At 41.6% G+C, this 25,875-nt stretch overlaps 1 protein-coding gene across 4 annotated transcripts; it reads right to left on the bottom strand.

The window, feature by feature from the left end:
• Window positions 1-24,808, bottom strand: Ncc69 (sodium chloride cotransporter 69). Of its 4 annotated transcripts, none has more exons than XM_070285076.1 (18): window positions 24,629-24,808; window positions 11,084-11,544; window positions 8,245-8,424; window positions 7,882-7,996; window positions 6,123-6,381; window positions 5,769-6,022; window positions 5,591-5,705; window positions 5,391-5,533; window positions 5,123-5,288; window positions 4,912-5,054; window positions 4,742-4,851; window positions 4,500-4,635; window positions 3,633-4,443; window positions 3,396-3,455; window positions 2,065-2,162; window positions 1,768-1,997; window positions 780-1,015; window positions 1-557 (listed from the first exon to the last, which is right to left on the bottom strand). In XM_070285076.1, exons 2-18 carry the CDS (start codon window positions 11,356-11,358, stop codon window positions 313-315), a joined length of 3,576 nt encoding a protein of 1,191 aa, XP_070141177.1. In that variant the 5' UTR covers window positions 11,359-11,544; window positions 24,629-24,808; the 3' UTR covers window positions 1-312. The 4 variants fall into 4 exon arrangements, with proteins under 4 accessions (XP_070141177.1, XP_070141176.1, XP_017034242.1 ...); XM_070285075.1 differs by having other exon boundaries at window positions 23,766-24,808; XM_017178753.1 differs by having other exon boundaries at window positions 11,084-11,616; window positions 23,766-24,808.
• Window positions 24,809-25,875: the final 1,067 nt, after the last annotated feature.

Genomic DNA, 25,875 nt, shown 5'->3' on the forward strand with positions numbered 1-25,875 from the left:
TTTAAAAATTATTTGCACTGTATTTAAATACGATTTAAACTCGATTGCAAGGACAATGTTTATATTGACAACGCAGAGGCGGACTTAGATGATACTCCAATTCCAAATCCTTTCCTGATTCCTCTGCGCTGCCAGTGCCTCTGCGCTGCCAGTGCCTCTGTGCGTTCCGTGTGTCGACGGTGTCCCTTAACGTATGTACATGGGTGGTACTTCTAGGAGATAAGATACTCGTACGCCCAACAATAGCGTGGTGAGTGTGAGTGTCGGTAGGTGTAGTATAAGTAAGTAAAATACAATAGATCCCATCCGATCCTACGAGTAGAAGGTCAGCACGCTCGTCTGGTTGCCGCGCACAAACAGGAACGGCGGCATGTCCCGACTGAGGCTCTCCAGCCAGGCCATGTACAGAGGCGCAGAGACGATGTTCTTGCGGGGCATGGGAAGGGTCATCACGACCAGGTCGGACTTGGTTGACTGTTCCCGCAGGTATTCCCGCAGGCGTAGGTAGCGATTCGTCTTGTCCTGTACTGCCAGCAGATCATCGTCGGTAATCAGAGCTGTAAGAGAGCAGGAAAAATATGTTAAAATTGTTTTTATTATAAATTTTTAGAAAAAAAATATACTTCTTTTTAAAATCGATTAAAGACTCTGCACAACATTTACTGCATACTTTCAGGCAATTACGTTTACTTAAAATCTTAGTGATTTTCCTAAGAATTTTATTATATTTTTAAATGCAAGTATAACCATAATAGAAGGAATTTGCCTCAAAGACTTACCATCATCCTCGTTCAGGGTCGCCCTGCTGCTGTTGCCATTCTCGTTCTCCTTGTCCGCCACCACAAAGTCCTTGATCAGCTCGTTAAAGAACTGCGTGGACGTTTCCAGCGGCTTCTTTGTTATGTCCGGTATAAGCGTCAGGTCGGAGTAATCTATCCTGAATTTGGACAGCAAACTGGCCATCGAACGCTGCTCGAACTCCAGCTCTGCCTTTTTGTTGGCCAAAGCATAAACCCTGAGGGCGGAAAAGGAAACACGGAAAGGTTAGTTTGTCTTTTAAAGTGCACAATATTGAAGGTCACTCTTTTGCTCTTGGACACAAGAGTACAGGCTAAATTGCAGATTTTTCTTTGAGGGCATCTCATGCTGGTCAACAAATATGGATTGTCAGACATTCACGTATATAACTGGATAATTTCCACTTAAACATGCATCCCTTTTTAGAGTGCTTTTAGAATTTCACATGACTAAACCTCAAAATGCTAAATTTAATACAAATTTTATTGCGCTAAATTTATATGTAATTATATGTAAACGTTAAATTTTCACCTGTCCCAAAACTAACATACAAAAATATTCTATTTGAATTTTGAAATTATAAACTTGAAATGATGCGGAAAATTACTGACTATTGATAAGCCTTCTGATGGCTGTTTCCAATGAAAGTTTAATTTTTAAAATTTATTTAGGGTAATTGGAAAGCAAAATTAGCAGTGTGAGTAGTCCCCGTGGGAGAAAATCCCTAACGCAAAATTTCCCATAAATAAAAACATCTGCTATCGGTGCTACCCGCTGGATACCTCCCCATTCGACCTTGAGGCACTAATCAACAGCGAAAAATCTGCACTTTGGCGGCGGAGCAAAACACAGCTGGAAATTCTTCGGGTGAAAATCACCTGCGGTGGCTTTTACTCGTTAGCCAGAAGCCCAGCGATAAAGCAGGCAACACCAGAATTCCGCAGTAATTCGCGATACGAGTTAGCTTACCTCAATTTGCAGGACTGCCAGGTGCGTCGAGTGCTGATGATATAAGGCAGCAGGAGGGTGAGGCCTCCGTCATCGTACAGCCACCAGACATCGATAACGGCATGGCTGCGCTTTCGCGTGAACTGGGTGAGGTCCGAGAGGACTTCCTTGGGCAACTCGGCGCCGCCAGGACCCTTGTACAGGGAGGCGGGATCGTCGTGCTTCAGCTTGGACTTGCGCAGCGAGTTGGTCTGTGGAATGCAGATTTTCCATTATAAGTAAAAAATATTTCGCATAGTATATTTCCAATTAACTTACCACCAGATTAGCTGATTTGGCGTCCAGAGGATCGGGCATTCCGGACACATCCTTCGACTGATTGCCCGCAATGAACGACAGGTCGCTTGTGCTGGAGGCTAAATCGTGCATACGAGGGAAAATTTAATGCGAGAGTTTCAAAACAGAAACAAGGACCAAAAATACTGGGACACAGCCACAACATTTCATTCCGGACATGCAAAGACAACAAAGCTAACACAAAGCTGCAGCTCAACAGCTTTTCAATTTTGCAAAATATATATATCGACGCATTTTTGCGAAAGTATCGTATGTCGCTTTTTTTCGAAATTGAGATTTTAATGCAAAATTGTTAGGCACCTAATGTCTCACTACCCTGTGAAATATTATAACTGAAAACCCTATAGTTCCGATAAAAATTAAGTTTCAATTTTGTCTTTTCTATAGTGCTTCCTAAGAGATTAAAGCACAAAAAAGCTTCTCCTGTAAAATTGGATTTTTCGACATACGATACTTTCGCGAAAATGCGTCGATATGTACATACATACAGATATTTAAAACAAACAACCCGAGGACCCCCGAGGCCACGTGTGCCCGACTCGAAATGCCAAAAACCAATTCCCCGCCCTAGCTGGCTGGCTGGACATTGTACGAGTATAATTTAAAATTCAAATTTACGAGCATTGCATTAATTTCCAGGCAGCAGATTGCCGGAAAAAGGTTGTACACAGATGCTGGGGAAATCCGGATAGCCCCAACTTGGCCAGAACTTGGGGTTAGTTTGCCTGTTAAATATCGTCAATTTGCTGGAAAGTTTATGGCTTTGATTGGCATGCCTTCATGCAGCTGACATGCGTGGTAGTCTTGTGGGACTTTTTTGAGTGCTTGTGGCATCTGCGTGTGGTTCATTCATATTCATATTTACCTACTCAGCCTACAACAACTTCACATTCCATTCAAGTACTCTAAGACACGCAAGAATCTGGTCACAAAAAACACAACTTCACCTGCACCGGCACCTGGCCAGGAGCGCATTCTCCGCAGGCCCTGCTTGAAGCGTACTGCGCCAAATTCCCGGAAGAAATAATATTGAAAGGTGGGTTGTGGGATAGGGTTTAGGGTAAGGTTCAGGGTTGGGTGGACCTTCTGTTTAATGTTTAAAGGATTTTCGTCTTCTTTGATTTTCTACGAAAGGATGTATATAGGTTTTTAAGGCAAATCAGAAAAGGAATCATTACTTTTCAATTATTCATTAACTTAAGAAACCTATCTTTTCATCTAATTCTGTATCTATCTACCAAAGGTCCACCCTTTGGCTCACCTTTACCACTTAAGCCCGGCATGCTACTTACATTTGACTATCTTGAGGCTGTTCTGCTCGCTGTGGAGCAGCTCGTTGCGGTTGCGGTCCTCTACGGGATTGCAATCGTAGTGCAGATGGTGCGATTTGATTGTGTGGTTAGGCAGGTGCGGATTTAGGGGGAATTTCAGGTGGAGAGAGAGACACATGCAAGATATAATCAGAATTATAATTTCCCATAATGGTTATTCAGCGGTCTGGCTCCGGCCGGATTGCAGCTCACCCTTACCTTGCGAGACATTGCGACTCAGAGAGTCAATGCTGCCTCCTAAACCGTTGCGGGCACTACTGTCCACCGCCTGCAGGTCACCTGAACTCTCGTTCGGCTGCAGGGTTCTTGGGACATCGGCCACCGTCTTCCAGCCATCCTGAGAGCCCAGCAGCTGGGAGCAGTCCAAGCCCTGCGGAACCCGGAGAATGGCCACCGACAGGTACATGTCCAGGGCCTTGTGCATCACATTGAAATATTGCTCCAGCTCCTTGTGCTCGCACGTCTGCCAGTCAGTCTTGTAGCCCATCAGGATGATGTTCGGCTTGAGCTTTCCGATGCCGGAGGCCTGCATCAAGGCCCTAGTGCCCGACTCAAAGTCCTCGCCATCCACCAACGCGTAGAAGCCCTTCACACGGTGCTTGCGGAACCAGTTGGCCGCCCGCTCCTGCAGATATGTTCGGTACTTCTGGGAGCTGGAGCCCCGGAGCACGTGGCCACACACCAGCAGCGATAGGTTCTTTGTGAGCATGTAGGCCAGATCCACGAGAACAGGCCTGGTGTTGGGCAGGCCCGATAGGACCAGGATCTGTGGTCGGTAGTTCTTCACGTGTTCCTCCACATTATTCAGCTGCTGCACTGACATCAGCGCGTTTTTGTAGGTCTGCGCCTGCGTGGTGGATCCCCAGTTGACGTCCGGCTTCCTGTAGGCCACGATTAAGTACAGCGCCAGCACCACGGCAAAGGTGATCAGGGCGGTGGCCCACGAGATCAGGAACATGACCGCCACGCAAAGAGCGGCGCCCAGCAGACTCAGCCACATGTTGTAATACTGAAAAGGTGATTTGGATCAGGGGATGACCTACATAATGGCTATTTCTAACTCACCTTAAAGGTCGGACGCCAGCCCACCGGCTTGGCCAGGCTGGCATGGAAGGTACTGAAGTTGATCAACATGTAAGCGGCCAGGAAGAAGTTCGAGATGAGCGGGGCTATCAGGTTCAGTTCGCCGATCAAAATGAAGCTGGAAAGGTAAGATAATCATATAAAAAAATTAAAATATTATTATTTAAATTATTATTTATTTAAAGACTTTTTTAAATAGTATTAAATATATTATAAATACTTACGCCGAAGCAATAATAAAGGTCAGCACATAACCACGAACTGGCTCATTGTTCTTGCCATAGCCCTTGGCAAACCAAACAATCTTTGGATACAGCTCGTCCTTACACAAAGCCTTAAAAAAATGAAACCCACTTAATTTTATAATTAATATTAATTTATAATCCTTTCTCACCTGAAATACTTTGGGAGCTGAAACCAAACTGGCCAGGGCCGAGGACAAAGTGGCAGCAAAGCAGCCAGCATAAATCAGGGGACCAAAGCCAGAGACCAGTTCAATAACCTGAAAGGAGTTTTGTAGCCCAAAGGCGCATTCACCTGGAAAGTTTGAAAGCCAAATATTTTATAATCCTAACGAAGTTCAATCAATTTCTAAGATTTCTTACCAGGCTGGCAGTTAAGGAATGCAAATGAGCCATTGACAACATCCGTCAGATTTCCAGTGGCATCGCGAGCCACTGTGGCACCGCATTGCAGGACCATAATTAAATAGGTGCCTGTGGTGATGATGATAGCAAGGATTGTGCCTTTTGGAATGGATTTTTGGGGGTCCTAAAAAAAAAGTTATTATTCTCGAACTTATATTTCTCTATTTTATATTTAAGAACCTCTAAAAACAATAAAGGCAAAAACTTGATCAAAACTAATATTCACCTTTAAATCACCGGAGATATTGGCTCCTGCCAAAATACCCGTGGCCGCTGGGAAGAAAATGGCAAATACTGAGAAGAAATCATGCTGGATGCCGCCCTTTTCCGGACGATAGTCCGCAAATAGATTATTTTTAAATGTAGTGGCTGAAAAAGAATACCAATTGTAATCACAAATCGTAGTTACAAATTATACTGACTCACCGTTGTAGCCCAGAAATCCCTTGGCCAGTTCCAGATCACTCTTTGGCCCGATAAAGCTGCCAATGACAAAGTCGGCAATGGCCACCAGCAGGATGATTAGTAATCCGATTTGCGCCTGTCAGGAGGAAGCCCATTAATTACACAAATACTCGTTATGATGCAAATTCAGTAAACATACCTTGGCCTCCCACTCCATGCCGACGACGACTATAATCAGGAGCAGTAGGATGGTTACGCAACCGATAATGCGCACGTCCTGGACGCCGCCATCAACGATCGACCATTCAAAGGCCGTCATCATGGCCAGCATCGACTCGCAAAAGCCCACCACATACATGGCACAGGCCACAGCGTTCGCCAGCGAGAAAATCAGACCGATGGAGCCACCAAATTCCGGGCCCAGCGACCGGGATATCATGTAGTAGGTGCCACCTAGTGGGTGTAGAGTGTGTGTCATAAAACCACTTAGAGCCATTTAAAAGCGACCACAAGGGGCCGTGGGTGTGGGAGTGGGAGTGGGAGTGGGACTCACCTCCTTTGATGACACCATTAGTGCTTATCGCCGACATCGACAAGGCTGTGATGGTAGTGACAGCGGTCGTTGTCAGTATTAATACGAAGCCCTCGATGACGCCCGCCTGACCCACCACCCAGCTGAGCCGAAGGAACAGCATCACGCCCCAGATGTTTAGCAGGCAGCGGATGAGCACACCTTTGATCCAGCCGAATTTCAAGATGCCATTCATGATGCCCGACTCTGGGTCCTGATTGCGCGTCAAGCTGTGCGTATTCTGTGGGTGCACCGGTAAAAAATCAAGGATCATAGTAAAGCTAAATTTATATAAATTCTAAAAATATTAGTAATGAAAACATTAATACACAAAATATTTGAAAAAAGTTCTATGCATATTGTTCTGGCAGAGTCCGGGCAGGCATATTTCAATTAATTTCTTGTATTTTTTCTAAGTTTCTATCTCAGTGTATGTATAGACCTCAAGCACAAAGGGTATGAGTGCTTGAGAAAATTTCAATAAAGCTGTCTAGTGTTGATAAATGATTCGGCAAACAGCCGCAGCCTGCAGGTGGGGTAAATATCTGTCTATTCTATACGTAATTTTGGGTCACAAAGGAAACAGGGAGGTTTAAAGGCTCTCTCTCTTTTCTTTTGCCAAGCCTAACAAAAAAAAAATCCCCACAGGGAAATAGATGACTTCAGCCACCGGGAATTTCGACAAGAGACCCCCCGTCATGACATTATTAATAGATTAATCATACGCCCCCGAAACCGCAGCACCCGTGGAGCCAATTGAACCCGTGAACCTTGCACTTTTTAACGAGACCCTGTCTTAATTGCTTATTATTACAAGATGCCCAGTTGACATTGAGAGCGAGCTCTGGCCTTAGTATATAAAAAAGTATGCTTAATTAATACACCAAGTCTTGCTCAGCATTAAATGCACAACAAACAAAACAATGAGAATTTCTCATCAAGTTGCATCATGGATTATATTTTGGAATTGTGCAAGGCATCCATTTCTCAACGCAGCCCATAACAATTTATTTGCTCTTATTGACAGTCATTCGGTGAGCCAATTGTGGATCCAAAGACGTAAACAATTAGGCGAAAGAGTGTGGAAATCAATTAGCGTCAATTGGTGGCGTTGCACTTGTTCTTTAAACTTTGGAAAACTTTGCAAAGTGATTCATGGAGAAGAGCTTAAAAGTGAAAAGTCAAACGAAAAGTCACTGGACCCTGCGCTACATAGTCAAATTTAATGGGTAAAGTCTGCCGAAGAGTACTACATTTTCTGTGCTGATTATATTGCATTTGACAAGCAATTTTCCAGGGACTTTCCCGGGATTTCCCTCGATGGCTGCAGTGCCAACGACCAGCCAATTTGACTCCTGGCAGGATTCACAGTCACGCTCATGTGCCTGCGACGCCAATGCCTTTTCGTTTGAGCCGGGGCGACACTTTGTCGGAGAGCGATTGACACTGCCGGGTCCGGGTCACTTCACGGGTTACGGGTTACGGGCTACGGGTACATATTGAATATTCCCGAATTTTCGTGGGGGGATTTTAAGAATAAATTTAAATTTAACTGCGACCCCGCCTGAAAAGCGTAAAGCACCGAGTATTGTTATTTTATGGGCCCTGCGAAATTGTAATTTGTGGCCCTTGGCATTTACGACCCAAGCGTTAATATCCATTTAGTTGACCCGCTCACAGACCCGGTCCCGGTCAGGATCTTGATCCGGATGAGGAGAAGGATGAGGGAAGTCAGACTTACCTTGCCCACCAACGTGGCATTGTGCAGCTCGTCGAGCGTTGGACGGTAGGCCGCTTGGATGGACATCATGTTGCGGTAGTTGTCAAGGCGGGGTAACGCCTCCCGCGTGAAATGCCTGGGGGGATTCAGATGGGGTTTAATCTGGCAGATTCGACAAGGCAGCAAAAGAGTACACAGAGAAAAAATTATTCCAAAACTCATTGCGAAATAAGAATTAACTAAAGTTTGTTAAGATCCTTGACTTATTATCAAAATTCTTTTTGAGAGGTTGTAAGAGGCCTCCAAGAAGCTTTTAGGTTTATTTTCTAAAAAGGTGTTTAATTTTTTCTCTGTGTAAAAAGGACAGAAGAAATGCAAACTGACCGGAAACTTTTACCATATTTTGTGTCATACTCGTTGTCCAGCAGCTCGCGCTCCTCCTGCGAGTCGTTGGACTCGTCGGACTCCTCATTTTGCGGGTCCACCTGGAAGCGGGTTGTCGTCTGTAGATCCTTGAACCTTGACGGCTTATCCTTGTCGCGGAAGCTGCTCTTGATGGATTGCCTGCCATGCAAAAAACAAACAAAAAAAAAACAAAAGGACATGCTCATTATTCTTACAAAACTCACAGTTATCCCAGGCCCACGCTCCACGTTTCCACATGGTTACCACTTTAATTGGGCGAATTGCACAAAGGCTCTCAAATTAGATAAAAAGCCAATCGACTTGACACGTCCAGTGAACAGGGATTCAATTTTAAACCCAATAGCTTTCATTATCAGCCAATTCTGTTCAACGGAACTCAATTGAATTTATTTCGATTTAGTTGTGCGCTCGTCCTCGAACACAAACTTGCACTTTCTGATTGCCACTCATTGTGCGGGGGCCCCAGATGCTGCTTGGATGCCAGGATGTTAGTCTGCCAGGACAGCAGTCTAGCAAAGAGCAGACGGCCCCAGGACACGCCCACGCGCCTAGAAGGCCGTTCAACTACGCCACCTCGCACTTATTCCCCTCGGATTTCTGGGGGTCGAGCGTTGTGCCTTTAGCACCGATAATGTGTTGCATGGCTGAGCTCATGACATCCTGGCTCGGCGTCTCGGCATCCTGACAAACCGACACCCTGCTGGTTGCACCAGCTAACCGAGACGAGTTCGAGATCCTTGGTACTAAAACCAGCATCAACTTAGGTACTTATTGGGTTGAAAAGAGCAAGAGGGCAAAGGTTAACAGTAAAGGTATTTTTGATATTCTAACTGACTTTTTTTTGGAAAATGTGTTACCTACTGGTTTTAGTATTCTTCCAGGACTAATTTAATTGATCTTTGGTGGTGGAACTAGTAACTACTAACCACTTTTTCAATTAAAGCTAATATGTGTACTTGTTATTTATCATATAAAATTATTTTATCCTTTCATTTCATTTTTTCATATTTTTAAAATTTGCTTCGTTTATTTAATTTTTTAAAGGCTGTACCCCAGTTGTAATAATCTTAAAAAAAAACCAGCTGCTAAGAGACCAAGTACCAAGTATCCTTCTGTCGACCTGCGAAGCCTTACTCCACGCTCCTTTCCCAAATTCACCAAACGTCTTTGCTCAATGGCCCCCAGATATTTATATGATATATGCTCCGTTGTCAGCGGGGCAATTTATGTGAGTCTGTGTTGGCTTCGTGGAATGTCTGCTCGCCTCTTTGAATTCCTTGGCAGCCGCGAACGTGGAGAGCAACCATAATGATGATCCAGTCGATTGTATGTCAATGGGATTGATTTAATTTGTGACGCAGCCGCTGGCAGTAAGGCGGAGAAAATCCAGGAATTAATTATCAATCAGTGAATCGCTTAAAACTCAAGGAGGCGCCCCCCTTCAGTAAGCTTATCATTAATTTATGCAGGAACTCTCTCCTTGATGGCTGCCAATTTGAGCCGATTAAAAGGCATTTTTACATGAAACCGCTTTCCTCGTAATCGAAAGACAGTTGCCTTGGCTGCGATATTTGGCAGGCTCCTTAAAGTGGGGTTGGGCTATAAACGAGGCCATAATATTTTCATAAGCCTCATTATCATAATTCGGCTGGGAAACACACAGAAGACGCAGACAGCGGCTACGGCGACCCAATGTCACGCGACATATCGAATTTGCCATTTTATAGTGTCCACGAAGGAGCAGAAGGAGCAGCCATCGAAATCAACAGGACTATGCAAATTGGCTGTCCACTGCCAATGGGGAGCACAAGCGTAAATGATGGTTATTACCACGGTCTGTGATTGGTGGCTTTGTTTGATTTCTGCTGGCGAGTGTTGAACCTTTTTTGCCGGCGAGTGTTGAACCTGCCTCAGGTCGGAAAACTCTTGGCCATTTGATAGATTCGCTGCGATTCGGGTCCGATTCGTTGTGTTTCCCCAGAAACATAATGGATTCCAAAGGAATTTAATCAATTTTGAATGATTGGCCTTGAAGCTGATGGACTGAAAATTACAATTGCCTCAAATGTGGCGTGAATGATTAACCGGCATCGCGTCGAGCCGGCATGTTAGCACTTCGCTCCGCTCGGCTTTTTAAGGATATCAATCTCATCGGCATTGTCGCCGATATTCCAACTTAATAATATTCAAGTTGGGCTCCACTGGGGCCCCTTTAACGCCGTAATTCATTCAAAGGACTCTGCTGGCGTTGCGATAATTCTTAAGGCATTTTCAGGCATTCCGTATCCTCCTTTCGGCGTCAAGTCCTTTGTGGCCGGATGGAACAAGGGCGGAGTGTTAACGCCATAATTAAGAGAGGACAAAATACAGGAGGCGACAAAAGCAATCCTTGTTTTGATGAAACACTAAACAATTACCAGAAAATGAAAAATTCAACAAATTTCCATTCTCCCGGCAGAATAGACAAAGGGAAAAGGTCGGCTAGGACAAGACCGAAAACCGCACCCGTTGTCAACACAAGGTACACTGGAAAATGTATTTCGTTTTCTTGAAATTCTCACTTACATAGAAAGAAAAAAATATATATTTTTAAAGTTATAAATAAATAAATGTAATAATAATTAAAATAATAAAAAGTTTTCCCTTGCTTTAGTTTTCTAAATAATCGAAATTATTCTCTATTACTTTTATTTTAAGTGTACAACTTAAAAGCAGCCACTCTAAGCAACCTTCTGCCGCTTGACCCCTGACCCATTACATCCTATTCCCAACCCCATGGCCACCCATCAGGACTCACCTCTGCTGCCTGGGCTGGTGCTGGTTAAGCATTTGTGTCGCATCAAATGTGTCGTCCTCGAGCAGCTCGCCCTCGGCATTTGTGAGTCGGCGGTAGACCTCGTGCGGCCCATTGTCGTCTCCGGCGCCCCTGTCTCCAGAGCCGGATCCGGATCCGGGTGCGGGTCCAAACCCGTCCTGCGTCTTGCGACTGTTGCCATTAACCGGATTCACTTGGAACCTGTTCGGGGGCCGGTCGGCGGCGGAGCCCAGCTCGAAGGAGATGGTGTCCGACATTTGGATTGTGGCGGCCTGTGTTTGTTTGTCGGGTGTGTAGGTCCTTGCCTGGGGAAGATTTCGCCAAGTCCTGCTGCCTCTGCCTCTGCGGTTTCCGCGTGCGGGTCGGAACTTCTAGGAAACGGATTCAGCGGACCCATCCACTGTGGCTAATTGTGTATATAGGTCCCTTCGTCGGCGCGCTCTCTGTGGGCAAAGGAAAATCGGGACTTCCGTTACTGGCTATTTAAGTGGAGCAGGCGCCTTGCTTAAAGCTATCTGTAAAGAGGCGGGAGAATAAAAAAAGAGGAGACCCATAAATCAAACTGAAGTGAAATCTCATCAAAAGAACTACGGGAATTCGCTGATTCAGCAAGTGTCCCGAGAACGAAAAGGCTTTTTTCTAATGAAAACACACACACACCACACTCGATTATGCATTAAGACGTTTGTGCCTGACCCATGCACACACAATTAAACATAGTTTGGCCATTCCGTTGGGAGTGGAGTGTCCTTTTCTGGAGGACACTGGAATAAAAACATTTTCTTGTTATCCCAGACAAACGAAAATACAACAGAAAGCGTGTCCCTCAAGTTGTCTAAAGTTTGCTCCTTTGGTTGTCTGCCCTGACCAGATGCCAGGACTCCCACAACCCTTTGACCATTGTCGGTTGGCTTGGGTTTTGGTAGCCAGAAGGGGACAGATTTTGCAAAAGAAACAAATAGCCAAATGTTTATTTTTCCACATCGATGTCGAAATAAACTGCTGCCCCAAAAAATATACAACGCTATGCGCTTGAAAGGACAAAAATAAATTTAATTAATTCAATACAATTGCAAATTGTACTCTCTCTGTAATTTTAATACCATCAAAAGGGGAAAATATTTCAAATTAAATACACATAAGTGGGAGAAATTCAATAAAAGTAGAAACAAGTTAAAAAAGTTCAATAAACAAAATGTGTTATAACGCTATGAGAAAATACCTGTTTGATGGATTTTAATATACTAGTATATTTGGTTTTCACATTTAATTTCTTTTAAGCACTTTTCCCTTATTGACTGAATATAATTTTTATATTTCAAAAACAAAGCCAACTAAATTTCTTTAGGATATATTGATAGGCAATGTTTTTATCAGAAAAAAAAGAGAAGAAAAAATAAATGCAAGAGGAAGCAAAGTTTCTGCTTAAAGTAAAAGTTTAATATTAAATATCACGAAATGGGGACACTAAGACGTATAGAATGTCGGAAAATGAAAAAATCAATATTTTATTACCATACTTAGATGTAGCTATTGAAATGGATACGATATCAAGTTCGTGAATCAACCGACTCCTTCTCAGTGAAACATATTTGGAAGGTTTTTGGCCGACTTAAAAGTTCGCCAATAAGTAAAACTCAGATCGACTTTCGCCAAACTTAAGTGTCGCATTTCAGTGACGAAATCCAAATAAGCCATGCTGGCATTCCCTGGAGGCAACGAAAGCGTTTAGTGACGAATGTCTAAAAATAGCTGCGGCCCAAATTGATGCAAATTAATCATGATTAGTCGGCTGATGTGGTTGCCAGGTGGATGCGATGGATGTGTGATGGCATGGGAATCCATGAGTGGCTTCCGACACACACACACCTGGCGCCAAGGGGTTTTTAATGGCGCCTGAACAGGGTAGAAAGGAAATGCGGCAAAGCGGCAAAACGGAAACGGAAGTGGCAAGGAGTTTGCTCGAATTGATGACGATTTGTCACAGTTTTCCCTGCCTACACTTTGTGGGTCAAGTTGAGAGCAACAATAACAACAAGTGCGAATGGCACACAAAGGCGAACAATTAGCATAACAAATGGCAAAATAGCATAATAGGTAAGTCAAACAGAAGCGCCGAAAGAGACCGAGATAAGCAGCGAGAAAGAGACTGCAAAACGCTGGCTAATTACGCCAATTACGCCATTTTTTTACAAAAATTGTGGGAACTTTGCTCAGCTGAGCAGCGCAGAATTTGCACGAATTTATTGCAGCAATTAAGATCTTAATTCAATGAACCCTGTCCCGTTCCCATTCCCATTTGCAGTACCATTCCCTGGCAAAACAGATGTCAAAAGGCAGTTGACAGGCGGCATCCTGGACAGGTGCACTGAAACTCCCAGCTTATCAGCGTGAGACACAAAGGACAACCCAACCCGTTGACCCTTCACCCCGGCAGGCGGCCAATGATAAGCGCAAAAGCTGCCGAGTTAAAAGTTTCGCAGGCGTCAGCTGGCCTTCGACAGATAGCAAACAAGTCCTGGCCCTCTGGGCGAAAAACAGAGAGAGAAATTAGGGTGTCAGCATTAAAAATAAATTAACTTTTACCAGTCTAACATTAAAAATAAATTTAACTTGGCTGGTTTAGCATTCAAAACAAATTTAACTTTGCCAGATATGGTTTATTAATCAATAACTTGCAATTTTATTTTTAAAAACAAAATTTTAATAAACGTTAATCCTTGAAATTTAGTAACGTATGTTCTTCCTAGAAAATAATCTTTACTGTTTCTCTGGGTATCCAGTTGGAGCCACTTCGTAACCACGTTTGCCTGATTTATGACCCCATTTCTGATTAATTGGCCATTTGTGGGGTTGGGTGGCTGGCCAGATCCGGAAAATGAAGCATTTAGCAAACCATTTTCTCCGCTCTTGGCTTTGAATTCGCCGACTGCCTGCCGAAAGGGAAGCACTAACCGGGTGCTGTAAAAAACCTATCTGAATAATAATTGTTGACAATGTCAGCACGGTTGGGGACCCAGTTGTGATTGCCACTGCGATTTCCACTCGCAGGCAATTTCATTTGAAGCGGTGCCCCCGCCCTGCCTTTCATTACTCAATTCCACGCCCATTCGCAATTCAATTGCCACAATAAAATACGATTTTTACAACGTCGGTGGTATTTGGCAACAATTGCATATAAAGCTTGTTCTACGCCCCGAGCCATAAGGCCGAATTAAATGCTTAGATTTAATGGGCCTTTTTCCGCCCGCGGAGTTTTTGAACTCTTTGGAAAACTTGAAGCCCCCCGACTCAATGCTAAATTCCCTCCAACTTCTGGAAAAGCACTTGACATTAAAGTTGCAAGTTGACAGGAAGACAGGAAGATGGGAGGAGAGTAAAAGCGGTTACATATTTTATAAGGCCAAGAAATTCACACTGCCAGCGGCCATCAAATTGTAACTGCCTAGGAATTTTATTGCACGACCTCAATTACAAGATGCCCAGCAAAAAAATAAATAGCAAGAGCAACAACAGCAGCCATAAAACATCAAAACTGGCACGCCGTCAGCAACTAAGAAGGTTACTGCCAGCGACCTAATGACAGGACATCCACATGTCACGTGTTATTCGGTATTGCCATTGCCGATATTGATATCAATCGTTTTTATGCCCCCGATCCAATCCCGAGCGGTAATCAGTGATGTGGCACGCACAAAAAACAAAAAAACTTTCACCGACCAGCTAGCTGACTGATGCCGGCCAGTATCCGTTCATCAGTGGATGACAGGAGGTCATCTGGCAGGACACACACAGGAAAATAAATCAGTGTTGTCAGAAAAAAACACGAAAAAAAGAAGTGGGAAAAATGTAACAAGAAAATGGTATACAACAGGTAAGAGTTTGTATAATTTGGGATTTAATTTTTAAATATGAAAGTTTATAAAAGAAGGAAGTTCTATAGTTTAGTCCTTTTTTCATCGTATTTAAAAATCTTAAGCGGTGAAACCTAAAAGAACTTGGAACTTGTATTATATTTACCTTTACTGATAGAGACATCCTTGAATTTAAACTATAAATATAATAACAGTAGAAGTCTTCCTCTAACAGCTATTAAATAATTACTACTTAGGTTTACAGTCCTTAAATATTAAATAAGAAATCAGCAAATCAATTCCGCCACTTCCTACCATAATTGAATGTTGAAATAAAAATAATATAAGAATTCCATTCCAGATTCCATTTTAATGCCAGCTCATATATCTTCCAAAAAAAGGACAAATGAGCAACACTGGCACATATATCTCTTAGATACGCATCAAAGCGGATTAACAAACCAGGACCCCAAAAAGCAGGGCAGATAACAAGGACTCGGACTAGGACTCTGACCAGGACAAGGGCTGAAGTAGAAGCCATGCCAACAAAGTGTCAAAAACACACAGCAGAAGTTTGAACAAGTCAAGCGTGCTGATCCGCATTGTATTACATTATTGTACGCCCACCGAAACGGCCAAATAAACTAGCAACTAGCTGGCGAAAAGAAAAATAAATAAAAATAAAAATCTGAGAGAAAGAAAAACTAAGCAGAGCAAAAAGGAAAATGCGAGAAAAATGCAAAGTAGCTTAGAGCGGGAGGCGTTCACATCCTCATCCTCATCAACGGACAGATGGACCCGAAGGGACGGACGACGCTTTAAGCCAAAAAATGCAAACTGTTTGGAAATAAACAAGAATGGAAGTCATTTTGGCAATCGAGCTAATTCCTTTAGCCCACATTTCATGTCGGCCCAAAGGGTTGCTCCTCCGCTCTGCCGGGAAATCCGCCTCGAGCGTCGACCGCTTAAGCGATTAAGGAGCTACAGCCATGCGACTGACAGGCATTAAAGCGTTAACGTCCATGTTGTCAGTCCCGAGCTCTGAGTTCTGAGTCTGAATCTGAGTTCTGAGTCCTGAGAAATGACGTAACATTCCTCACTCCGCCCACGGTCTCGTGCTCGTCCTCGTGCTCGTCCTCACCGACAATTTAATGGCATCCTAGGGAGTAAATAACATTCTCGCTGCGAACTATGTAGACATACATAAATCCCACGAAAGAAACGAAACACACAATTTGACTTTGAGGCCACAGATTAAATTAGCTATATGCTCAGTGGCTGGAAGTGCACTACAAAAAGCTCAATGAAGCTACATTTTCAAAGCAATTACAATTCATTTTTTACCATAAATTGGTATCTATACGACTAACACTTCTGGGTAAAGAAATTACATAAATATTCTAAGAAATATGAAGCACCTAAAAAGCTTTTTAAATACTGAATTGAAAGATTTGGCAACTATTTTACGTTCGATTGTTAAACAGAAATAAAAACTTAATTGACTTGGTATATTTTTATTGATATTGGTTTAGCAAATAATTTCGATTATCGTTTTGCAACAATAATCATTAAAATGTGCGATAAACAAGCCATAAAAATTCTGCTCTACTTTAATTTAAAACTTGACCCAATTCCAGCAATGACAGTTTGCCATAAACAGAAAGTGAATCGGTAGCTTTGGCAATTAATTGAAGTGAAATCAATTGGTGAGTCAACGCAACTCAAAACAAAATAAGTTTGCCTGAAGGCGAGTGCAAAAACAAGCGAATTCTTGGTGTACATTTAGTTTAAATACAAAAAGTCATATTTAAAGTAGCTTTCAGAGCAAGCCAAAAAAGATTTGCAAATAAATCAATATATAAATATAAATAAATGTTTTGCAAACTTTCGGCCTTCATTTAAAAGAAGCATGCTTTTTTTTTGCCTTGAATATATGAGAATTTAAACTTATTCCCAGAATCAACTGTGTATCTTAAAGGTAATTAATTATTTACTGTTCAACCTTCCCAGAAAAAGCTTAGCTACCTTTATGCGTAAAGCAACACTGAGCTTCTGGGAAAAACATAAATGTAAAGAATGCCTGAATTTTCAGTCATTCGTCTGAAACGAGTTTCCAGTATCCTTAATCAAAGATTTTTCATCTATCTAGTCTGAAAATCAACGAAGCTGGGTTTGCTTAGAGTTCGTGATCAGCCACATGAAGGTCACACACCAGTTAAGAAAATCTATTGCCACTCAAGAGAGCATTGTTACGTGTGCAAATAAAAAATAAATAAGTAAACAACAAGTGGCAAAGTGAAATGCTTTAAATAAATACTATGGGATAACGAAGGCGGACAAGTGCTGCTGGCCGGGCCCATAAGTTTTTCCGCTCTAGGAAAGCGTAAAACAATAAAAATGAAACAAAATTGGGCGACACTCCACACCCGGAAAGTGACCTCTCACAACACGAGTCTGGAGTCTGAAGGACTCGGCTTCGTCCTCGGATTTGGAGTCGGGAGAAGTTGCCTTTTGTGCGGCACACTTGCTTATTTATATCATATGGTTTTTCGGTTATAAATTTCAAATGAAAATAACCATAAATAATATTTCGCGGGCTTTTATGCCGCAAACAGAAGCCCCTTGGCTCGGACGGTACTTGTAAGTGGGTGTGGAGGCCTGAAGGCCTGCAGATTGGGGATTGGGCTTGGAGATTGGGGGGTCTGGGTCTTTGGGGGCTTGGGTATTCGAGGCCTGGGGTTCTAAGGGGACAGCCGATGACTTTTATGATTTAAAGTCGTAAAGAGCGGGGAAGCAAGAAGTATTTACGACTCGGAAATGGAAATATCATGCCATTTGGTAAGTACCCAGCTGACTTTGGAACACCCAAAAATAAGGGGGAGGAGTAGGAGCAACCGGAGGGCACCACCCAGCAAGTCCACTGTTTTTATTCCGCCTCATTTGCGGCGGCATAAATTAAGTGCAAAAGCCCACACAGACGCCAGAGCAAACACGGGACAAATCACAAAAACAAAGGCAGCGCCGAATCGAAAGAAAGGTTAATAAAAATATATTGCAATTGCCACTGGTTTGGGTATATTCATGCCACCATTTGTATGTGAGCGTGGGGAAAAGAAAAATTACTTGCTGTTGATGAGCATGAGCACTTTTTGCGATTCGCAGAAGAAAAAAAAAAAAGGGGGAGCTTTAACAAGACTCGGCTGGAATTTCAAGTCAGTCAGTCATAAAAGGCAACCTGCGCCAAGGAGCCGAGACGAGCCCTTCACTAATCCGACAAACTAAAGTCAATTCGGGGAAATGTCGAAGGCAATCGATTACGTATGAGTTTTTGCAACTCAATAAACCTTCAAGTTTCAGCCAATGTTTTCGTTATTTTCCACCTACAGTAGAACGTTTTTAAGATGAACTTGGTTCACAGAGTTTTGATATAATTTTCTTTTATCTTAATTTATCCAAATGTATAGGAAAACTCATTTTCTCGGAAACCTGAGTGTATCCTGTATAAAAAATTGTTTTTACACAAATCTTAAATACCCTTCCATATCTCAAATCAAAATTAAAAATATATTATTCTATAAAACACACCTTTCAATACTTTTTACTAAAATCAGCTGTTTGTTTAAGCTGAGGAAATGAGACTGTATTTATTTGTGCCGAGGCAGCAAAACGATCCAAACTGGCGGGCCAAAATCGTGCTGATTGCTCAGTTTGCTTGCCAGCGACTTATTAAACTGAGCACCTGCTACAGAGCGCTACACATATCGTACATACATATATCGCTCTGACAGAATCTAGAGCCAGCTATAGCTGGGACTGCAGAGCGGAATGGATCGTAAAGCCGAGCGGCGTCTCATATAAATATTGTCGCCTTAACCGCAGCTTAATGACTGCGCCCAAGTGCGCGATAAAAATGGATATGGGTCATGTGGCATGTGCCAGTGACGACTGGCTCTACCTTTAAGTCGTTGGCGTATCAGTTCCCGGCCAGAAGCCAGTGCATCACATGACACATGGCAACCAAGCAGACGACAGCTGTCAAAGCCATGTTTAATACTGAAATGCATTTTAGCACCTTGGAATTTCGGAATATTTTGCATTGGAATATTTACATTTTCCGATTAATGAAAGCACGTACTGTAAGGAGCTCGTCCGAGCTGGATCTCGTTACGATTACCTACTGGAGGCAGAGTGTACTGGTAATTTAATTAGGCACAAATCACAAGGATGTGTGTAAGCTGGCTAGAATAACATTACAGCTTCGAATAAGCCAAGTTAATACCTCTAGAGGCAAGCAATTGCAAACTTATACCTTTGGCACAACTTTGATTTCCAAGTAGAAGCTCCAGCAAAGTCCAAACGAGGTTGAACTTGCCTTAGGGTCATTTGCACGTTCTCCTATTTACATTGATTGGATAGTAAATTCCTGGGCAACATAACTTTGGCTGCCAATTAGCAAATACTAAGCCGTCTAATCAGCAAACAAGCTACTTTGCGAGCGAATCAAACCCGTCTAAATTTCAGGTTTTCAGGTTTGCTATGCAAATCGATAACAGGTAAACATTAGACAGGTAAGTAATATTCCATCAAAATTAACTTTTGATTGTTGCTGGTCCGCAACTCGACTTTAAAATAACATTCACACATCCACAGAAATACAGCCATAGGAGTTCCAGGAACACTAAATCTGCTCGTTAAACACTTGAATAGCCTGAGGTTTACCCCTTGGGGAATCCCAGCTAAAAGGAATGGAGAATTTTTGGGCATAAATATGGATTTCCCATATAAAGTAAGCCTCATAATTTCACAGGTCATTGCACGGATTGCTACACAACCGGCGTCAGGATGATTCAGACAGTTTTTAACCACACTATTCGGTACTTGTTAACACTCGCACACTTATGGAGAAACCCCTTTTTATATGCATTGAGAAAAAATACAACAAAACTAAGGTAAAAGTAATTTCCAAAATGGAGCTCTAAAGGAAAAATTCCAGATTAATAATAATCTTCTTTATAGCCCTCAAAACGGTTTCTAAAAGTGATCTAAAAACTGAAAAATTCTGAAGTCAGTGACGCTAGTTTATTTAGAGTTTTCTACAAAGTTTTCGTCAGAATAAATATTTCATAAAATGAGAAAAAGAGTTCTTTACTGCCATCGAAAATTTAATGTTTAATATATTTTTTCCCAGTGCACCCAACACGCTTCCATATATAAGTAGGAACAAAGCGAAATATGATAAATACGAACCCAACAGATATGTGAAATTTCAAGTTTGTGGCCCTAAAAAAAAGCCAATAAGAATGCCAAAGCAAAGCGGAGAACCGAAAACCGTTTACCTGGCCAATTGGCTAGGGTTTTTTTCTTTGGTATTGCTGCTGGTGGTTGGGTGCTTCTGTTTCTGTCTCTGTTGGCTGGCCAACGTTTATTTCCGAGTCATCAGTGTGGAGGGCCGTCGAATTTGAATTTTAACCCAACTGGTAACCCCTTCGTGGCCGTCAGAGAAACATCAAAGAGAGCTGGCTGGTCCGGCTCTAATCTAAAATTATTTAATGCTAATGCACACCGGGTATTTCGGACTTTAAGGGGTTGGGTGGGTCTCTCTCTGGTTTGGTCTGCTCAAATTCTAATTCCAATTAGACGCGTATTCAATTTATGAATTCCTCCAAGGAGAGGCAACCGCAGGAGCAGCAATAACAACGTCACATCACTTTGATTAGCGGAATTCTTACGCAAAAGAATTCGCTGGACGCTTCGCACACGCCCACTCAATCTCAAAACCGGAATGGGTATCGCAATCGCAACGGGAATCTCAATGGGAACCGCGCGGCGTCCAATTGCCATAAATCTAGATTAAGGAACGCGAGGCAAAGACAAAAGACTGACGAAAGGCGAAAGGTGAAAATTGTCAGCGCGAGATAGCGACTGCACCGACCTGCTGCTGCTCGGCATTTTCGTGACTTGGCGCTGGGCCTTGCATAATTTCCCAGTGTACCCTGGCCACTCATCATATCTGCCCATTCTCATTCTCATTCTGAAACTCATTCTCATTCTGAGTCTCATTCCCGAAACCATTCACATTTCCATTCCCATTTCCGCCGTGGACTGCAATTTCTTCAGGCAATGCCGGAAAAGTCTAAGTAAACTATGAACATTTTGAATAGTTATTGCAATATTTTAGTATGGATTTTTAAGAATAATTTCTTTTTTTTTATTATGATCAATGGTAATACAAATTACCCTTAATGGTTTTATCTGAGTTGCCATTAGGTTAGTATCTATATCTTCTTAATTTTCTTAAAATTGTTCTTTTTGATTTGTTTTCCCAACATCAATGAAAATATTGAATCTTTAAAATTATGCCCAATCTTTTGGAAAATATGCTCTTTATTTTGCAAATCAAATTTTCCATGAGTGCTCATAATTTTTAGAAATTTATAGCCAGCCGATCATGTGCTTTTTCTGCTATGTTTATAAAAAATGCTTCTATTTCTTGCTGTCTATAAGTATCTTTATTTTTGCAATATTTGCCTCACTTTAAGAATTTAGATTGTGCTTTTAATATATTGACTTTAAGTGAATTTGAAATTAAAGAACAGATGTTAATTTTCATGTTAATAAGTATTTTAGGAAAACTCATTTACAAAATCGATATTTGTTTATTAATAATTAAAATTTTATTTTTTCAGGATAATTTTAAATTTTATATATAAATTGATTAAGTTAATATTAAATCTTTAAAGTCTTTACTGCCTTATCTTAATTTTATATATTATTTTTAAAGAGATTAAGCCACACTCTGCTTATTTCTTGTGTATCCCAAAGGCTTAGCTACACCCTAGTTATTTGTTGTGTACCCCAGTCTGGTCTCCAAGTGCATCTGGGCGAATTCTGGTCGAGTGTCCACTACTTGTGCACCCAGTGGCTTCGTCAAGGTTCGCAAGGTCAATGATTTATTAGTTTATTTGTCCGCCAGTGCGTTCTGTTGTGATCTCCGGTTCGTCGCCTGGCCGCTGCTTTCTCTGAACGCAGCCCGCGTCTCTCATATGTCGCATGTCGTCTGCCATGGTTTTTATTGTCTGTGGCTGACAGCCAAAGCTCTGGGATCAGCCAGCTTTAGCGCCAGTTGAGCCGCAAATCCAAGCGGCGTTCCCAGCTCTCCGGCGCACCCACCGTCGGCCATCATTAGGAGGAGCCGCGGTGACAATTTGAGTTGCATTTCCATTAGGCGGGTCGCTGTGTCAATGGCTTGGCAAATGGACAAGTTAATCGGGGCATGTGTTCCGTTCCATTCTGTCTGCCTTTATGCGCTCCGACAGCGACCAGCTGAACCCCGTGGAATCCAGTATGTACGTATGTATCTATCCCCTCCCATCTGTGTGCGCGTTATATAGGCCACGACCTTCACGATGCAACCCCGTAAAAATGTCGATCGCGGACTCGGAGTTCCGGCTTGGATTCTCAGGGGAGGAACGGATCAACCACGAGTCCTGGACTTCTGTTGCCAGGCGCGTTTTTTGTGTTGCAGCTGCATTCCCAACAGCTGGGGTTTTGTGTTTGCACAGGTTCATGTATTATGCAATCTATTTTCTTATTTGTTTGTGTTTTAAAATATTAATTAATATTCAGAAAACCACTTAAACTCTGGTGTAGGATTTCCTAGAAAAAAACAACAACTTCAAAGGTGTCTTATTTGTTTTTGATTCCATGTTTATTTACAGACGAGAGCTGTAATTTTGCCTTTTTGTTTGCTCTCATCTTCAGCTGCAATCCATAATTTTCCTGCGAAGCTGGTTTTACTTTCACCCAATTCAAGAGCAATTATATTATTAGTTTTTCCATGTGAAGTTGTTTAAAGAGCTTTCAAGAGGTACTCGGAAAATGTAAAAGAAAAACTCTAAAAAACATTGATGATTGAAGAAATTACATAAGGGCTTCAAGTCTACAAATATTTTTATAATTTCTGTAGGATTTTTGTACAATATCTAGATATTTATAGATATATAAGTATAAATGTATATTTTCAAGAGGCTAATTAATTGTAAATAAATAAATTTTTAGCATATTTAAGAAATTATAATAACGTTTTTTTGGTTTAAAAAAGTCAATGAGTTAATTTATTTTAAAATAAAAACCATACCAAACATTAGTGGCCATTAAAAAATGAGCCAAAGTAGTGGAAACCAGATAGCTCTGAAACTGACCGCGATTTTATCGCATCGCCTCCAAGATTGTCGTCATAGAATCACAAAAAGTCAGACGAGGCGACTGCACCGATGAATTTATTACCCTATTTAGTTCTATGAATATACGGAGATGTGCCCCGATGAGAGCCGTGGCCAAAGATAGATGGGACACCGGACCCGGAAAACTGGTAATGGCTTTCAAGTTCAAGTGCATGGCAATCACTTTACACAGAGAGCGAGAGATACAAAGATACAGATACGGAAAATATGTGGACTTTTGTGCGTTTTTGTAGACTGGGAAAGGCGGCGGCTGATAAGGCGACTGGGGAACTCACGTTCTGAGTAATTCCCATACGATGAACCCAGGGTATTCGAAGAATTTTTTTTGTTTAAAAGCTTTCGTAATTAAATTGGCCGAAGGGGGGGTGAGGCTTATTAAATTACTGCAGGCCGCCAAAAAGACAAAAGAAACCACGGTAGCGCACACCGGGAGAGATAAACAAAGCCAAACACAGCTGGCGGAAAACTCATTATTGTGGAAAGAGAAAAAACAATAACCACAAAAGTGTGTGTATTTAAATTTTAAAATATGTATATTTCATTATTCCGACTCTATGAGCAACTTACCAAAACACAAGAAATAAAAATCCAACTGGCTGGCAGCCTGAATCAGTTAGTTTTGCCGAAGAAATTCCCTGTAATTTATTCACTTTTCACCAAAACGAGGCACACACTCTCGCGCTCATTAGTAAATATTTACCAGGCTAAATTCGAAATCGGAAAACGCGACTCACAAGTAATAATAATTATTATCAGCTGCGGCGGAACTCGTAAACCAAGCACTGTAAGTACAAGTACTGTGTGGATTCCGGTGGATTCCACTTAAGATTCCCCAAAAGTACTTTTGTACGACACAAGTCAAGTCAAGGCACAACAAATTGGTTAGCACTGAAGGGCACTTTATTGGCGATTACACACTGGCATTTGCCATTTGCTTTTGCATTTTGTTTTCTTTTATGCTTAAATTGGTCGATTTTCCCCGATGTTCCGCTTTCTCGCACTGCAAAACGCTTTTTCGAGCTAATTAATTGTGTTCCAGTACGTTGATCAGCCTAGGATGGGTTTCCTATGCTAGGTGGGGCTGTTGTTGTGCTTTGTATCTTTCAGATGCACTTACGGGCTTTTGTGCTTTTGGGTTACACAGATAGACTGTAATTAGTTGAATTTAATATATTAACCTTTTAGATAAATTTACTATCCGTTAGTTGCATAAATATTTTTAAATACTTTATATATCAGAGGCTTCGTTTTCAACCGTTTTAAAACATTCTGTATCTGTTGTATCTGAGATACATTTGCTGGTATTTGTATCTTTAAAATAAATGTTCTGTTTGTTTTACTCTTTATATTGTTTTCGATCTTGCTGTATTTTGTTGGCTTTAGATTATAGATACTTGCAGTCTTGTATCTTGCACACTTCGAGCACTTGCCTAAAGGGGGCCTGTTTCGAAAATAAATATCCAGCACCGAAAATAACCGAATCCAGCCGGCGCGCAGTGTTTACTTCTTCGATCGATCGATGGTTCGTTCAAAACGTGGCAGCACGGACTACGACTTCGATTCCGATTCCAATTCCGAGGAGGAGCACTTCCAAACGCACGTGCAGAGAGTCGACGAAAGACTGAGACCAAATCGGGTCGCGATCGCCACAAAATAGCAAAAGCGGTGCACCGTGGGGCTATTATAGGTTTTTTGATGCAAAATTAGTTACTTTTGAATAAAGTAAGATAAGAGAAATATATTAGAAAGTTAAATGGTATATATTAGGTAATTATTTAGCCTATACAAGTATGTTTAAACTAGGTGCTACGATTTTTGATGCATTAAAGTAAATGGTGTATATATTTTTTATAACTATTAATATTTTCAAAAAATAGTTTTTACTTTATACGTTGTTTTATTATGTTTATTTTTTATTTAAAAAATAAGCCAAATTGTAATAAAAAATATTAATACGATAAACTTGATACTGGAATATTTTTTAAAAAAATAATTTCGTCCAAAAGGAAAAAGAATTTAGTTACCTAATAGGTATATTAAAAATAAAAACATAAAATGTTAAGATTTATTTGACCTTAAAATGTAAAAAATGGCTTAAAGATTGAGTTTCTATTAAACCGAAAATTAGGTAAAATAAACAATAAACAATAAAACAATAAATATATGAGATATCTTATATCTTATATATATATATATATATATATATATATTAAATATTTATTTATATAATCTGAGCTTATTTTCAGTTAATTTAAGGAAATTTTTCTATAAAATTAGTGTTTTCAATATCAATGTATACTTTTAAACACCGTTTGCTCTACAGGCCCCACAGTGCCACAGCAAGCGAACCGAGCCGAACCGAATTCGCCGCATCCGTCGAAGTGCGGCGAACAAACACAAACGGAACCCAAGTCGGCGACAGCATAACTATATACATTATGACGCGATCGGTCCCAAACATGAGGCATAAAAATTCCATCTCACACACGCGCACAAACGGAGTTTGTGAGAAATATAGCCACTGAACTTCACCCCTGGCTGCCCCTCCGGAGACTCCGGTACCGAAACCTTGGTGGTGGCTTATGCACCCTCACCCTTACTTTGCCGAAATGCATACCTCCGTGCCGGTGAATTGAATGAGTTCGTGAGATGACTCAGAGAGAGTCACAGAGCCAAG

The sequence above is a fragment of the Drosophila kikkawai genome, chromosome 3L (genome assembly GCF_030179895.1).
Source record: "Drosophila kikkawai strain 14028-0561.14 chromosome 3L, DkikHiC1v2, whole genome shotgun sequence".
Classification (NCBI taxonomy): Eukaryota; Metazoa; Arthropoda; class Insecta; order Diptera; family Drosophilidae; genus Drosophila; species Drosophila kikkawai.